At 36.4% G+C, this 17,664-nt stretch overlaps 1 protein-coding gene across 1 annotated transcript; it reads left to right on the top strand.

The window, feature by feature from the left end:
* The first annotated feature begins 6,751 nt into the window (after positions 1-6,751).
* On the top strand, positions 6,752-14,494 carry LOC107554230 (ciliary neurotrophic factor receptor subunit alpha-like). The gene is made up of 4 exons (XM_016236684.1): positions 6,752-6,857; positions 7,083-7,208; positions 10,481-10,598; positions 14,470-14,494. Coding segments are annotated over exons 1-4 (351 nt in total). The 3' UTR covers positions 14,471-14,494.
* Positions 14,495-17,664: the final 3,170 nt, after the last annotated feature.

The following is a 17,664-nucleotide window of genomic DNA, read 5'->3' as shown; positions in this document are numbered from 1 at the left end:
ATAGACAGCAAGGTAACTACCACGTTCAAGGTCCAGAAAAGTACCAAGATGATCGTCAAAGTAGTCCGTGTGACATCAGTGGTTCAACTGTAAAATTACGAAGCTACGAGAATACTTTTTTTGCGCAAAGAAAACAAAAATAACGACTTTATTCCACATTTTCGTCTCTACTGTGTTACTTTGGACGCGCGTTCACGACAGTATCATGACGCGAGCGTGTGGTGGCGCCGGCGATGACGTCATTACGCCGGATCTGGGTCAGCGCCACCACACGTTTGCATCATGGTACTGTCGTGAACGCGCGTCCAGAGTAGTTGCCTTGCTGTCTATGGGAGGGTCAGAGAGCCCTCATATTTCATCAAAAATATCTTAAATTGTGTTCCGAAGATGAACGAAGGTCTTACGGGTTTCGAACGACACGAGGGTGAGTAATTAATGACAGAATTTTCATTTTTGGGTTTACTATCCCTTTAAATATGGCTAGCTGTGGAACACGCAGTCTTCAATTAGTTAAAAAGAAATTGGATTTATTAATGGTATGTAATCTTTCACTGTTTATTAGTACAATTACAGAAATCTTACCCGTTTCATTTATGTATGACTGATAAATATGCATCATATGAAGTTTATTAGTTTGTTTATGTTAATCGATGTAGATGGAGATTTGATATGAAGTTCAAATACATCTCAAATTTAGGTTTAAATATTTTGAGTGCATACTAATGAATGTACTAAATACTGAATACAGCTTCCAGTTTCAGTCTCAAAGATTCTGCAACGTCAGGGTTTCAGATTGAAAAACAGATGTCTGAAGAAATCACAGCAAACATGAGATGAACGAGAGTTAAAAGAATAAGAGAAGAATCTATCTTCTGCATGTCCACTGTAAACTCCCTTTCGCAGCCGTTTCCATTCAGTCAAAGTGTCTGCAATGTACTGAAAGTCGCTTTGAAAGAAAACTGTGCAAATTCCTGCTTACGTCTGTTTGGCCTAGTCCGCTTTCACTGCTACATTATTAACAGAAGCTATTTACGCCCTTTTATGTTTGGTCAAGCAGGCATCAGGTGGGGTGAGCCGCACTCCACTGCCGTCAGCTTTAAGCACAGCTGGGCTGGAGGCATGAATGCGGGGAGGTGGGCAGAATTTAGAAAATATCACAGCATGGTGACAGTAATCAGCCAACAGTGACTGCTGGGAGTCTGGCAGCTCCATTTGCTGCTCAGTTGACTATATGCAAGTCAGAAATCTTGAGTTATTTTCTGTATCTTTGTCGGAATTGCTTATGAGAGCTTTATACCAACATATGTCAGCAGAGTTGTAGTGACTTAGCAGACAGAAGGTCTAAAATATGCTGAAAAGCAATCAATCGGAGTTGTTGTTGTTGTTTTTTCATGTTTACTATGGCTCATAATAATATCTTAAGTATCTAATATTTGTATACTAAGCATCTCCACTATCCTAAATATATAAATAATAATGATTATTCTAAATTGTAATATTTTCTATGTGGTTTTTATATATAATGTATTATAAATGTGTAATTAATGCATTATAAAGCATTAATGAAGCATTATAATCAGTTCTAATGTTCTAATAAAAAATTGCAACCACATTTGTAATACATTATATTAATCACCTTTCAGTGCCGTGTCATTATATCATTGTTTATATCATAGTGTAGTATTTATTAATATTTTGAATAAGGTTTTAATTTTAATTTTGGTTTTAGTAATAAATACGTTTTTAGTAATTTCCTAATTTTCTTCTGTCATTTTTTAAATAATTCTATACATGTCTTAATCTTAGTACTCAAATGTATTTATTTCAATTAGTTGGCAAAGCAACATTATATATATATATATATTTATACAACAGTTCGTTCTGGTTCTCGAATCTGATTGGCTGATAGGAGTGCGATATTAGAGTCCAACAGAGCTCCTCGACCTCTTCACCGTTAGTATCACTCCGCTTGCCGAAGTTGCCGCATTTCTCACAGCGAGTGTCATGGCGGACGCCCAAATCCACGATAGTTTTAAAAATAATACTGTTTTGTGTCACGAAATGCAGTTTTAAGAGTTTTTTAGGCGAGAAAGTGCTTGCTTGGACGTCAAATATGCAGTTTGTTAATAAAGATAACGTCTGTTTGAAAATTTGCTTCGACGTTTTCGGAGACGTGAGCTCCAGCGGCCGTTCAGCGTTCATTACACCCGCCCAGATCTTCTGGAATTTACCGCTGGCTCTAATGTCTCTATAGTGGTTAAACATGAGATATAATTCGTTTTGGGTAACTCTAACGGGCATTCTTTGGTCTCACTAAACTATTATTTGTACCAGAGCAAATAGTTTTAGCAAAATCTTATCATGTTTATGTAAATTCAATGCTGTATATCGTGCTGCCTTTGTACGGTTGACTGGATTGGCTAGCAACTTTTATGATGGCTGTTGTTGTTGTTTATTGATTATGATTATTCAATAAATAATATTTTATATAAATAATAATAGTATTTAAAAATAGTGTTTATTACCGAGACATGGTGCGTGTGCTCGTGATGGTGATTTTAGTTACATTGTTCCGCCATTAGATGGCAACAAGAGACGCTTTTGAAATAAAATACGCTTTTGTAAATGGAAGTTATTTTTACTTTCAACAACGAAGCAGCTAACAAATGCACTGAGCAGCGCTGTCATCAGAAATCACTCTTACCAGATGTCAGGATATTGACTATACGACAAAGATAACGCTTTCCTCAGTGGACATTCAAACGTATGTTTTATTGTGTGTAGGAGACGCTGTATCAGATGCAGGTATCACACTTGCTCAGTCCATTTCTCTCTCATAATACTTTACTCTACATAATACAGCAAGCTTTTACTACAGTAATACAATAAGCATTCAATGAAGCAACTCAACGTTCCTTCGTTACTAGCTCTAAAGTAACTGGGGCTCAGCTGTTAAACTGTCAACTTTAGATTTAAATCTGTGGCGGAAGGAAGTAGTTCTACATAAAAGAGGGCCTTTAAAGACACTCCATTGTTGTTTCTAATTTATTTACACACTCGTGCCATCAGATATGGCTGTATATCGGCATATATATATATATATATATATATATATATATATATATATATATATATATATATATATATATATATATATAAATCGGCATACATATATATATATATTTTTTTATTTTTTTTACCATCTAATACTTATATTTTATTTTATTTCAATTGCCCCAAATTTGTTTGAAATAATTACAAAAAGTCTACAAAGAAATCATACCGAATCAAAACATGTTTGAAGTCAGAATGAAATGCAGCTCACACATAATTTGCAATAAGACAAGAAACATGTATTATTAAAGTAAATATGGTCATTTTTATGTCATTTTGACCTTACTGTTTAATATACAGTTATATGTAGCTGGGTTTTGGACCAATGAAATCTCATCGTGGGTGGGGCTACTCAGCGTAACACTACAGAAATAGAAACTGATAAGCTAGTTGGGACAAACGCTCAGATTTACACCCAAAGACAGCTTTTATCTTGTCTCGTGAGGACCCAGTGATATTATGTGCAGCTGTTTCATTGTTTAACTCACTGCAATATGCGATGTAGGACCGAAATCCTCTCCTCGCTGTTCCAGTGAAACGACTTACACCTAATCTTATTTATGGGCTTTGGCCGTACTGAACGAAGCCCAGAATGCAGCGAGGCACCTGGGATTGTCGAGGTGTTGCCATGTATGAGGGTCAGAGCGTGTTCGGTACATAATGATACGGCTATATAAATAGCTCTCTCTAATAGCATGTCTCAGACATCAGATGCATACTGTCTTATCTGTCTCGATTCTTTTTATCTGTCTTCCTCTCCGTTTCTCTCAGCACATTGCAATGTTACCCGATCCAGAAGTAGATAACAGGAAGCTGATGCTCACATTTCATTCATCTTTTGGCTAGGGGTTTCCACCAGCTAGTTATTTCTAACTGATGGTAGTGTTTATTTGAGGGTTTACAGTATGTATCCTCAAATTACAGGGCTTGCGAAGGACATTTTGACTCCCACCCCCACTTCTGGTCTTGACAGCTTTCACAAAAGTGTAGCAATAGGGAAATGGTTTGTGGAACAGAATTGCAGGTGGAACCAAAACATTAAATGTCCATTGACCTTTCTCCGAATGGCTGCAGCAAATCTGATTCGGTTCGTCCATGTCCTCATAGTTTTAAACCAGCCTTGTAAATAAAATCAGCTGATGAACAAACTAAACTGCAAAGATAATGACTGTTACCAGACACGTTTCCAACCCATATTATGTACCTTGTTGCACGTTTCACAGCAGCTTCAAAGTGAAATGTCCAGTGACTGGTGCTAAAATGTGTCTTCAATACATGACCGTGGCATACGTGACACTGACGTTGAAAAGTCCAGTTTTCAAATCTCGTAGCATGTTAAAATTATTTTGAAGTCATAACATAATAATGTGGAAAGAATTGTGTGAAAATTAGGCTTTCTTAATCAAAACTCTGGCCCTGGTAATCATACTTTCTGATTTTAGTTGTGCAGAGATATAGGTAGAGGCACGTATTTCCAATGATCCTGTGTTGTTTGTTTCACAAACACTCTCCGTCTTCCATTGTTCAACAAAACAAATGCCATCGGTTGAGTGTTCAGCTGGTCAATGCCGTATATATACCGATGTTTCTCCAATAACGTCCATTCAGAGGTAGCACCAAGAAATTTGAAAATGAAAAGCACACATTTACAATTCAAAGCCATTTATTTCAGCTCAAAATATAGTACAATAGATGGACGAAATGCTGCAATTTAAAAGTAATCGAATCAAACACTTGACAGCCCAGGTGCTCAGTGGCCACTGTAGGGAAAGCGCAGAGAATGCGGTTTAATCTGAAATGAAAAGGATGCCGCTTTTGTTTTGTGGGTTTTGAAGAGCACTGGGGAAATGAGCAATGCTCTCTTTTCCAATTATGAAAGATAAAGTTCAATTAAAATGTAAATGCGGAGAATAACCACCACACATGCTGCGTTTGTCTACGTATGCTCGATGGAAAGACTCGCAGACGCTGCTAGTGGAAATTCACTGAAAAAGACAAAAAAAAGCTCTTTGGTCTTTGTTGTGAGCAGCTCAGGTGTAGATGAGGTATTCTCTAAATCTCACAGCATACACACTTCAGTTTTCCCGCACACTCTTTCTCTGTGTTGTACAGCTGCACTTGGGAGTAATAATAAATTCTTCAGAAAATATGCTTTGCACTTTGTATACTGCACTAGGATCTGGCTTTGTTGGAGAAGTAATTCTCCCACCTCTGTGTTTGACTTCTACCGGGCATGTGTGCGAGAGGTCTGTGCACATTCAGAATTGAACTGAGAACGCCTTTACATTTTAATTGAATTCCTGAATTTGAATTGAGTTAGAAAACAGGTGCAGAATTGTAAAAAACTGTTGCAGGTGTTTAGAAAATAAATATTGAATAGATATTGTCTTTCTGGGGAAAAAAAAAGTGTTCTTATACCATGGTCCATAAAGTCTTTTCAATTGACACAATGTATATAAGAGAAAACAATTTGTCGAAATAATGCGAACTAGTCACATTCTGTCACAAAATGTGTGTTGGACTCATGAAACTCCTTTCTCTTATGTGACTATAACATTTTAATTAAATAAAAAAAATAAAATCCTGTTCCTGTCATTGCAATTCAGCATTCTGTGGGTCAAGGCCAATTCAATTCACCTTCCAACTCATAAATTGAAAAAGAAAACGGAATTTTCTGCGGTCCTGCAGTATGACAGATAAAGAGCAAGAAAAGCGCAGATTGAGCATCTGCGACTGAGCGCCACACATGATTTTGAGTTCCAGACTGGAGCTTCAGCAGTGCAGGACAGGCCAGTGATGGATGCGCGGGATGAGTCATAGACGCTGGGCCGTCTCTACCATCACTCATCTCCCTCCACAGGCCTCAGCTGCAGTGCATTAGTCAAATTTCCCCCTGCTCAAAGCGGCCAAGACATGCACGGGACTTCCCAGCCTCTTTGTGCCCCCTCTTCTGTTGTGGTCAAGTGACCCTCATTACCCACAGGCACCAAAGAGTACACAGATGGTCCTCAGGTGTGTGCAAATCCACTGCAGCACACAAAGAGGAAGTGGACTATCAAGGACTCTGACATGTTGCAATTTCTATGAGATTATCATTTGTGCTAAAATGTTTTAGTTTAACTGATTGTAATTATAAAGTGGCATTATACAAATGCAAGTACAAATGCAAATACAGTGGTAAGAAATTGTGACAATGATAATGTAATAATAATAATAATAATAATAATTATTATTATTATTATTATTATTATTATCATTATTATTATATAAAAAAATTATATTCTATAAATTATCAGTGCAGTAATACCATAAAAGATATAAATGTTTTATATATTATTATAATTTCAATATAATTTTTATATATATTTTCTGTGCTGATATATATATGTATATATGTATGTATATATACTGTATATCCTGTGTGTATATATATACACTGTATAGACTGTATATATACTGTATGCATGTATGTATATATATATATATATATATATTTATTTATTTATTAAGAGTTTATTTGCAAAAACAGATAACTCGTTTCAAAAATCATGTTTTTTATTGTTATGTTTTTATTATGTTTTATTGTGTTCATTAGCTGTATTTTTTTTTACCTAATAAAAAAACCGCGGCCAAGGACATGGAGATCGGCACTTGGAGCGACTGGAGCGTGGCGGTCCACGCCACCCCCTGGATGGAGGAACCCAAGCCCATCACCTCCACCACCGAGAGCGACATTATCCCAGGTATGCATGAGCTGCCAACCGTACGCACACCTACTCTCCTATTCACTGTAATGGCAGTGCCCTCCGTGATCTCTGTTCTCTCATAAAACAATAATAGTGGCTGATAATGAGGAGACAGTGTCTGTAGTCCTGCATCTCAAAGTCACGCTGCCCTCTGCTGTCAGAGAGCTTCAACAACAAATGAATAGTTGATGCACTCGGAGGTTAATGAGGAATTGACATCAGGTTCTGTTGCGGCCAAGGACATGGAGATCGGCACTTGGAGCGACTGGAGCGTGGCGGTCCACGCCACCCCCTGGATGGAGGAACCCAAGCCCATCACCTCCACCACCGAGAGCGACATTATCCCAGGTATGCATGAGCTGCCAACCGTATGCACACCTACTCTCCTATTCACTGTAATGGCAGTGCCCTCCGTGATCTCTGTTCTCTCATAAAACAATAATAGTGGCTGATAATGAGGAGACAGTGTCTGTAGTCCTGCATCTCAAAGTCACGCTGCCCTCTGCTGTCAGAGAGCTTCAACAACAAATGAATAGTTGATGCACTCGCAGGTTAATGAGGAATTGACATCAGGTTCAAATTGATGGATGAAAATTAAAAAGCTTCAACAACAAATGAATAGTTGATGCACTCGGAGGTTAATGAGGAATTGACATCAGGTTCTGTTAAATTGATGGATGAAAATTAAAAAGGAGGTGTCACATTTAATCTGCACTCTAAAAAATGCTGGGTTAAATACAACCCAGTGCTGGGTAAAATAGGAACAAACCCAGCAATTGGGTTGTTTTGACCCAGCGGTTGGGTTAAATGTTTAACCCAGCCTTCTGGGTAGTAACCCAACCCAACATGTTTAGTACATTAGAAGGTAATGTACTTACCTTCTCAGCACATGTTCCTGGTCAACTTATGCTCAGCTCTTCAGTCCATTTATCCATCAGAAAACAAAATGAGATAGACTAAGATTGTCTTGGTAACTTTTAACATTCGGCATCCAGTCACAAAGCCTTCTGAGAGTTGTCCTTTACAATCCATTCTACATCCACTTTTCACCATCCAATCAGTTCCTGGAATAAAAGTATGCTATTTTTTTTCTCCCTGACTATTCTGTTTTCCTGAAATACATCATATGATAGAAGTAAATGGCTTTCGAATGCCACTTAATCTTAAAGACCATGTTTTCATCTCCTCAATCACAGAAGCCTTCAAAGTCACGTCTCCTCAGTTTATCGATCAATGCGCAGTACTCAACTGTACAACATATTTTATGGACTGTACCGCTACCCCATCATTCACATTAGGGTTGTTGCAATATCATTTTTTTAAGAGTGTACTCTGAGTTCTGCACTCTTGCAAATTCTTTCATCATAAACAATAAGGTGCAGATACAATGTAAACAGATATTTATTTTGCAGTGTAGAACACATCAGTGATTAGAATGGGAGTTTTTTTTTTTTATTTTTTTTTTTTATAATTAATTTGAAAAACCATTTTGTTTTTAACCCTGCTAAGATAACCAGTGTGAAATCTTTCTCTGATTAAAATAAATAAATAAAATGTCGTCAGAGATGACAGATGAAAGCAAAACACTCTTTAAATAAAAAAAAATAATAAAAAGAGTCCAATTTTGGGGATTCCATAGTGTTAGTCAACCCAGTCTGCAGAAAGTACAGATCAACAGTAATTAATTTTAGTATGCTTTTGCACATTTATGGTTACAAACTCATTTAATGTTTGTATTTTCAATGATTCATTGGCCAAAAAAGACACAACAATATTTAAAGTTAAAGCTCTGATGGCCTATATGCAATATTAGTTTCACTGCGTCAAATTTGGGATTTAAGAGTACTGATACTGTGGTCCTTTTGGGGCGGACAAAGATAATCTTGATGAGATGACAGATGAAAGCAAAACACTCTTTAAATAAAAAAAAATAATAAAAAGAGTCCAATTTTGGGGATTCCATAGTGTTAGTCAACCCAGTCTGCAGAAAGTACAGATCAACAGTAATTAATTTTAGTATGCTTTTGCACATTTATGGTTACAAACTCATTTAATGTTTGTATTTTCAATGATTCATTGGCCAAAAAAGACACAACAATATTTAAAGTTAAAGCTCTGATGGCCTATATGCAATATTAGTTTCACTGCGTCAAATTTGGGATTTAAGAGTACTGTGGTCCTTTTGGGGCGGACAAAGAGAATCTTGACTTGAAAACCCTATGATAGCCTATCTACATCTTTTATAAATAGCACTGACAACTTATGACTGTTATTAGAAGTAATATCTAGTGACGCAGCCCTGCTCGGTTTGATCCAGCAGACGGTATTGAGTTTTTACCCCCTCTATGCACTGAGTGTATTTAATCCACACTATACTTGGAACGGAGGAAAGAATCGAAAAGTCAGCAGAATTGCATGCTAGTTTTGTAAGCCGTGTGTCAAAACTCCCTCTCTGAAAGCTTTTCTTTCTTTTCTCCTAGGTAAAACAGCAGAACGTCCTTGTAATAATTCCTCCTTGGCTTGTTATATCAGCATTTTATTTGCTTAATTTGAGTCATTGCACGAGACAGCTCTTTCTACTTTATCGGAGATGTTTTTTAGGGAGTCATTTCACACATTGTCACACACACTGCACAAAAAAAAACAATAAACAGGCGATATTAAAACAATAACTAATATCTACTTACAGTTGTGAAGTTCAATTGCATTTACAATAGCGCAACAAGAACATGTTCAGGTGGTGGTGGAGCAGTTGTTTAGTTAACTCAAAATATTGCTCTAATGCTGTTGTATTGCGAGTTACAGATATAAAGTGTAGTGTATTGCGATGAATGTCTCATGTAACCAGACTTTTGACTCTTGGTTTAAAATCTGGTCCTATACTTGGGCAAAGGCCCGCCCACTTAGACAGGAAGAGACTGCCTAACTGATATGTAAAGTGACCAATCACAGTTCTTTTTGTTTTTGTGTAATGTTAGGGGTGAGTGAATATTAAATACATTTTATTAATGTTTTCCAACATCTATCCATTTCATTTTTAATGACTTTTTTACCATTTCATGTCTATACGCCATCAAGCAAAAGTGGAATAATCAAAGAAAAAAGTAATACAATACTTTTCTTACACTATGAATATATATGAATGTGTATACTGTATCTTAATTATTACTAATAATTCTAAAGGTTTAGAATTATTAGTGGATAAATGTTATTTTTTGTGGATGCATCGCCATGGTTGCACCACATGACATTGAATAACCTGAAATCACGTTGCCTAGTGATACAAGAAATGTCAAACTATTCAATATTTTAAAAGACTTATTGACCTTGACTCATAGTCATGACGATATGTAGGGTGTTGTTGTTGTTGGTTGCACCACTTGACTTTTTTTTTTTTTTTTTTTTGCTTTATAGCCAAAAGTAAGAAAGAAAGAAAAGGATAATATATTTAAAAGCATGCTTATTGTATTCAAGTCATTTGAATATTTTGAAGAAATTAATACATTAATAAAATTTAATTTCATGTCATTCATCAATATTTAGTACATGAACTATGGATGTACAAACCCGTTCCTGTTGAAATACTTAGAAATAATTACCATTTTCTTCTCCCCTGGCAGAAACCACCCCTGGACCGCCTTCAGCCGCACCACGAGTGGGTGAACCCACAGCGGCCTGCTCCACCCTTCTCTGGTCAACCCACCTCCTCCTGGCCTGCGTCCTGCTGTCCATCATGTGGTGCGTGACCTCACTGCAATGCTATTTCCATGCATCTCATTCACTGTTCTTATGTGAGAAAGGATCATGAGCTTTCGGTGAAACAATGTGAACAATGCATGAGGTATAAACAGTGAGCAATGTATCAGCATAATCTCTGAAATAGCATTTATAAATCATAAGAGGCTTACCACATTATTCATGCAGCTGGACTACACTTTTCCTAATTATGTACAATACAAGCTCACAATACACTTGAGACACCAATAACTAACTAATAGTCGTTATGCACATAGTTTATTGAAGATATATTGTAACTCAGTGAGTAATCAAAGTTGTGTCATGTTCGTTCCCCTTATTATCAGAGTTGAGAGTCTTGATTTTGTGGTTTTGGTCTTCAGACCTCTATAGACCACATACAAATAATCTTTGGTCTGGGTTTTGATTTGGGTCTTAAAACTCAAAGCCAAAAACCCAAAGTTCACCAAAACATATTTCTGTCATGACAACTCTTGGAGGGATTGGCATGGTAATGTACATGACAATGTTAATGTATTTGGTCTTGGCGGAATAGATCTGCTACGCTGCTGCTGCGGCAGAGCAAGTGCCGAAACTTGCTACCGCCAATACATCCACAACATGCTGCTGGGAGCATGTAAGAAATATTGCTGCTGCGAATATAACATACATGAAATAACCCCCATATAGCATACACAAATCACCTCGTAGAAGATCTATACAGGTGGAGCTGGGGAAGGTGGAGGGTTTCTGAAGCAAGCTGCAACTGCTACAGCAAGTACTAGTCATATATTTGAATGTTGAGCAGCGAGCTCATTGGCTACCGATACAGGAGAGAACCAATCAGCTGTGCCATGTGATAATGATGTCATTAGGTCAGATTGAGTTAGACCTATCAGACTACGCCATCTAGAGTTTCATGCCAGAACTCTGTATAAATGTTCAATTAGTCTTGAATCATGGTCACATTAGCAAATCTTTGGCAAAGGTTTGCAGACAAAAAGGTTCATTGTCAATAGTGCAGTAAGGCATGAAGCATAGCTCACACAAAAATAATTTTCAAACCAAGCAGATTTCTATTGGTCAACATGGCGAATCAACAAGACCAACTTGAACCCTCATGTGAAATTCCCAATCGTTTCCTATTGGAATGACTGCATTTTTATAAAGGTAAATGTGACCGCATCTCTAATCAGGATCTCGGTCTCAGACAAGACACAACAGACTATTTCCAAGGTACTAATAGTGGTTATTAACTCAACCACTACTTGACACTGTATCGCCATACCCTTAGAAAGAATTCAGAAGAATGGCTACTCAGCCTATTTACAAAAAAAAAAAAAAAAACTTTGGAATAAATGTACCAATCTCTCGATTCACTTCATTGAAATAGACAAACTTTTTTCTCAGGTCTTAAGGTACATTTACACAATAATAAAGTACTAAAACATGCCTTTTCTAGGCCCCCAAAATGCTGTTGTCGTGTAAAAGAATGAATTAAAATATATATTTTTTAGTAAAAAAACATGTTGTGTAAATGCACCCTTAGTCTGGATGCAGGCCTTGAGAGGTCTAGTCTTAGTGTAGATCTGGATCTTAGTGGTTATGCTATTGATCTAGTTCTTAGTGGGTCTGGTATTTGTCTAGGTTTGGATCTTAGGGTTGTGGTATTTGTCTGGATCACAGTGGGCTGGTATTGGTTTAGGGGCTCTGGTCTGGGTCTTAAAGCTCCATTTGTAGACCGTTGTTTTCAAGGGCTCAAATCACTCCCACATGCGCCGTTGTCTGTGCACAACACCACGCGGACACAAAAACTAGAACGGTGTGCGCAGATATCATCAGACAAAACTGATGACAAAAATGTAATCATGCAAACAGTCCGCGAGCCCGAGCAGAACACGAACAAGGGAAGTATATTTTCAGCTTTAGTGGTTCTGGTATTGATCCGGATCTTATGAGATCTGGTCTGGGTAAATGGGGATGTGGTAGTGATGTAGGTATTTAAGTGGTCTGGTATTGTTCTGGGTCTTAAGGAGGCTGGTATGGATCGTAGTCTCACGGGTCTGGTATTGATCTTGGTCTTAGGGGGTCTGGTTTTGATTTAGGTCTTAGTGAATCTGGGTTTGAGTCTTGGAGGTGGTGGTCTTAACTCCGCTCAGACTTATGCGTTTTCCAAGTGCTCACAGTACTTCCAGAATGTGATTTTGTATCGCTCTTGACAGTCATAAGTACTACACCTAATGGACTAGATATCGGCAGACTACTGGAAGAGTTTCACTCTCAAAACAAAGACCATTGGGTTTTCTGGTAATTATGTGAAATGGACACTCTTAGACACCATTTCAGTGTGGCTTCCATCCTGAAAAAAAACTGTAGAGATTGTTGACAGCGCTCATTAAACCAGAACAATCCACCCAGAACCCCTGAGAAACTGAGGGACGGACCCGGTTACTGGTGCTTACAGCCACATAAACCTCATAGATCTCATCCCTGCACGTGTCAGAAAGCAGGAGAAGAGAGTCGCGTAACAAGCCCGAGATTCATTAGCGCTCGGGCCATATGTTTACAGCACTCCTGTTATCTCCAACTCAGCAACACGGCATAACGAGCCTATCTCTAATTAAAGCAAGCTCATGCATGGAGCTGGAAGGCAGGAGGAAGTGTATGATAGCGCCTCAGGGGTAGGATGTGTTCGTCCTCCCGAGACGGCCACGTACACGCTGAAATACCTTCGCCTTATTCCTCCACACTGAGCTGTTCTGAGCGAGATTTAATTGGTCAGTCCATAACAGGCCAAGACAAAATTAAAGGCAACATCATGGGTGGTTGCTCACCGATTACATCTTCCCACTGGCATTAAGTGGGAGCCATTTGGATATTGTTTTCATTGGCCCCTGTTTGTTCTCATTTGCAATACTGTGTTGGTAATTTATGCTGTAGTAGGCTGACCGCTGTATAAAATTGCTCTGTTGGGGAATGCTTTCAAATTCGTTTAAGGAGTCGACTGTGGCATTTATTTGAAGTTACACTATCATGGTGAATAAATCTAGCAGCCGTTCCAGGATTCAGAAGGTATATATGGGTGATTCGCACAAAACCTGTCAACTGCATGTCCAGGTCATATTGCATCCTAAAATCATAAAAGAAATATTAAACTATTTTGTGTAAAGAAAATGAAGCCTACTTCAGAGCCATTCTGATTTTGTACTATTATAGCAAACAAACAAACAAATAAATAAATGGTAGGTATATACAATTACTTTGATGATGAGAATATAAAGAGAAACACTACTGGGATTAATAGAAATTAATAGAAAAAGAAAAGAAAAAGAAAATGTCTGGCTGCAATATAGTTGAGTGCAATGAGTTTTGGGGGAAAATGTGCTTAATTGTCAGGCAATGATGTCAGAATGCAAACAATCAGTGGTTCTAAAAATAAACTTTCTTCACACAAATATGTATTATTATTTAGCAGAGTAGAGAGTACAGAGTAATTTCTGTCAAAATATCATAATTTACATGTTATACATGATTTGATTTCCTTTAAACATTCAGCTTTTCAATAAGTTTTTTTTTTCTAATAGAAACTTTCTACAATATTATTTAGATGTATCTATTTTATAACTAGTCTCAATTGTACTGTAATAATAATAATAATAATAATAATTGTTATTATTATTATAAAAATAATAATAAAATAATAAAAACAATTAATTATAATAATAATAATAATAATTAAATAGTAACACAAAATATTTTGGAGGATACTATAGTTATCATTAAACTTTTTTGCAATATATATCTTTGCCCTTGAAGTAACTATATGAATGATAGCACACAGCTAACACGTATTTTCTTTTCTTCTTTTTTTCAGATGTGTAAGCTTCATTCCTGTGGAAGAAAAAAATGAGGAGTCTTCTATTTCTATTTTGCACATGTTAATAGATATCGTGCATTGATAATTTAATTCAAGTTCTTTTTCTCACGAAAGAAAAAAAGACCTAGAAAGATTTATAAACGGAAGACAAAAGAACAATAAAACATTTCGACATCTCTGACGATGACAGCTGATGGAAGACTAGACACAGACACAGGAACCGAACCCCAGGGGAGCAAAAGATTTGGGGACACGGGACTCACCTGCCTGGCAGCACAACAAGAAAACAAACAAAACAAAATGCATCCACCTCATTTTTGTTTGTCACAAGATTTTTCACCCTATTTCGATCATTCAAACTGTTCCAAGGGCAGAAAAAGCTCATTTTGTGTAACATCGATTTCCACGACATACAGCTAACTCATCATGCCAAAGACTTGGACTGGTTTTTCTTCTTTCCCATGATCCCTATAGCTTCCCCAAGCCTGTGTCTGTAAGGGAATGAAACTGGCAGTACGAAATATTCACGAGCTTCAAAGACTGAGGAGTAACACATTTATTTTGAAGGCCGTCATTTGATATCTGTTGTATTCTTTTTGTTTACTTCTTTTTCTTTTATCTTTTTTTTTTTTTTTTTTGGCCCCTGAACACAGAGAAGTTGAAACTGTAAATAACAAATTGGTTTGGACTGTTCTGGACCGCCTTTTGTAACAGGAAGAACAACGTGTCGTGTCAGACCATCTGAAGATTAAGCACCGTTCAGAAACATATTTTCATTCTTTTTGCCTTTCACCATCTGTTTTTACTTTTCTAGTCAGTATCACAATTTAATACTACCTTCTTCAAGAAACATTGTTTTGCTTTGTTTTGGTTATCATTGAATAAAATATAATTTTAGAACCGTTTTTTTTTTTATTTGTTTGTGGTTTGCTTTTTTCTTTTCTTTTCTTTTCTTCAAACCTTCATAATTGCTTAATTTTCCTTGATCATATTTTGTAAACTATGATATGTATCTTTAACATGAGAAAAGTTTATTATTTAAGAATGTATGTATTAGCTTTAGATTCTTGTAACCTGTATCTGGGTTCTTTTTATAGATGTATATAAAATGAGAAGTTGTTCATTAAATGTGACCATTTCACAATGAGTAGAACCTGTCAGTCTTTGTGTTCATGTCTATCATTGAATGCTGTACATTTCTCAACTGGTTTCACAGTGTATTGGACATCAAGTGGCGATCCAACACAATACCAAAATCTTTACAAAATAGTCCTTAAACCTGTTTTCAACACAGTCTGGGTCGCATTTATGTTACTTTGCATAGTTTTTTCTTGATTTTTGAGGCTGTTGACCGTGTTATCTAAGTTTTATCAAATGACAAATTAATTTATAATTTAGCATTTCTTTCACCAGCCGACCGCGACCCTATTACAACCAACTCAATCGCACAAGAAAACAACTATTTTACAAGGTATGAATTCGTATGGATTCAATTTTTTGAATGACAGTAAGCATGAGGGTCTACTCCTACATGCTTACTGTCATTCAAAAATACACCTTTATTTTTAAGAGTGTAGTTCCGCCTTTCTCGCAATTACGAATTTATATCTCGCAACTTTGAGTTAATTTTGAGCTGTCTCGCAATTCAATCTTTTTTTTCTTAATTCTGACTTTTTGTTTTTTAGAAATTGCAAGTTTATAATAGTTCTGACTTTTTTTCTCGCAATTTTGAGTTAACATCTCACCATACAGCCTTTTCTTTTTTCAGAATTGCGAGACAACACAGGTGTGAGTTTCTCACAATTTTTATCTCACAGTTCTGCCTATTTTCCCAAAATTTCAAGTTTTAATCTTACACTACCAACTTTTTTTTCTCAGAATTGCAAGTTTATTTCTCACAATATATTTATATCACGCAATTCAAACTTTTTCTTAGATTTGCAATGTAGTACTTTCTCGCAACTCTTTTATATCTCGCGATTATGAGTTCATTGTTTCGCAATTCAACCTTATTTTTTTCCCCTCAAATTTGCACAAATTTGCACATTTAAATCTTAAAGTCTCAATTTAGACTTTTTTGTCGGAATTGCAAGTTTATATTTCAAATTCAAACTTTGCTTAGATTTGCAATGTAGTACTTTCTCGCAACTCTTTTATATCTCGCGATTATGAGTTCATTGTTTCGCAATTCAACCTTATTTTTTTCCACTCAAATTTGCACATTTAAATCTCACAATTCAGATTTTTTTTTTAGAAATTGGTTTACATCACACAATTTAGACTTTATTGTCGGAATTGCAAGTTTATATTTCGAATTCAAACTTTGCTTAGATTTGCAATGTAGTACTTTCTCGCAACTCTTTTATATCTCGCGATTATGAGTTCATTGTTTCACAATTCAACCTTATTTTTTTCCACTCAAATTTGCACATTTAAATCTCACAATTCAGATTTTTTTTTTTAGAAATCGGTTTACATCACACAAATTAGACTTTTTTGTCGGAATTGCGAGTTTATATTTCGAATTCAAACTTTTTCATAGAATTGTGAGATTATAACATTGTTCCAGCTTTCTCACAATTACAAATTTATGTCTCACAATTTTGAGTTCAGTGTTTGTATCTCACAAGTCAACCTTATTTTCTCAAAATTGCAAAATTACATCACAGAATGTTGACTTTTTTACTCAGAATTGCAAGTTTATATCTCACAATTTGGATTTGAGCAGACTCTATGTATGAAATAATAACAGAAAGCTAAACCCAGCAGGGCTTCGCCAAAGATGTGGTTACGAGTCCTCAAAATGTATGGGTGTGAGTTTGATTATAATGTATTAACACAATCATATTTAATACAGACTCAAATACAGGTCTGATAATTATTTTCTTCTGCTGTTTTTTTTGTGTGTGTGTTCCAAAGAAGGAGATGGTCATGCAGGTTTGGAATATCAAAACAGTAAATTATGACAGAATTTTAATTTTGGATGAACTACTCTGTTAAGAGAAAAAAACATTTCCTTTTTCTATTTTCTTTCATATTTCCTTCAAGTTCATCCATGAATGACTGGGATGAGAGTTACTACAGTATGTCTGGGAGAACCTTAACTCTCCTTCAAGCATCAATCTCTCTGTCTGTACACCCGGAGGCACACTGTTGACTTACCCTTCGCTTAAAGTCTTCTAAAGTCCAGAC

This window comes from Sinocyclocheilus grahami, unplaced genomic scaffold (assembly GCF_001515645.1).
Source record: "Sinocyclocheilus grahami isolate Dianchi unplaced genomic scaffold, SAMN03320097.WGS_v1.1 scaffold495.1, whole genome shotgun sequence".
NCBI lineage: Eukaryota > Metazoa > Chordata > Actinopteri > Cypriniformes > Cyprinidae > Sinocyclocheilus > Sinocyclocheilus grahami.
This window is presented reverse-complemented; position numbering and strand designations above follow the sequence as displayed.

Coding starts and splice junctions, on each gene's coding strand:
- LOC107554230 (XM_016236684.1), top strand. CDS start 6,752: ATGGAGATCGGCACTTGGAGCGACTGGAGCGTGGCGGTCCACGCCACC. Junction 6,858..7,082: donor CGAGAGCGACATTATCCCAG/GTATGCATGAGC, acceptor AATTGACATCAG/GTTCTGTTGCGGCCAAGGAC. Junction 7,209..10,480: donor CGAGAGCGACATTATCCCAG/GTATGCATGAGC, acceptor CTCCCCTGGCAG/AAACCACCCCTGGACCGCCT.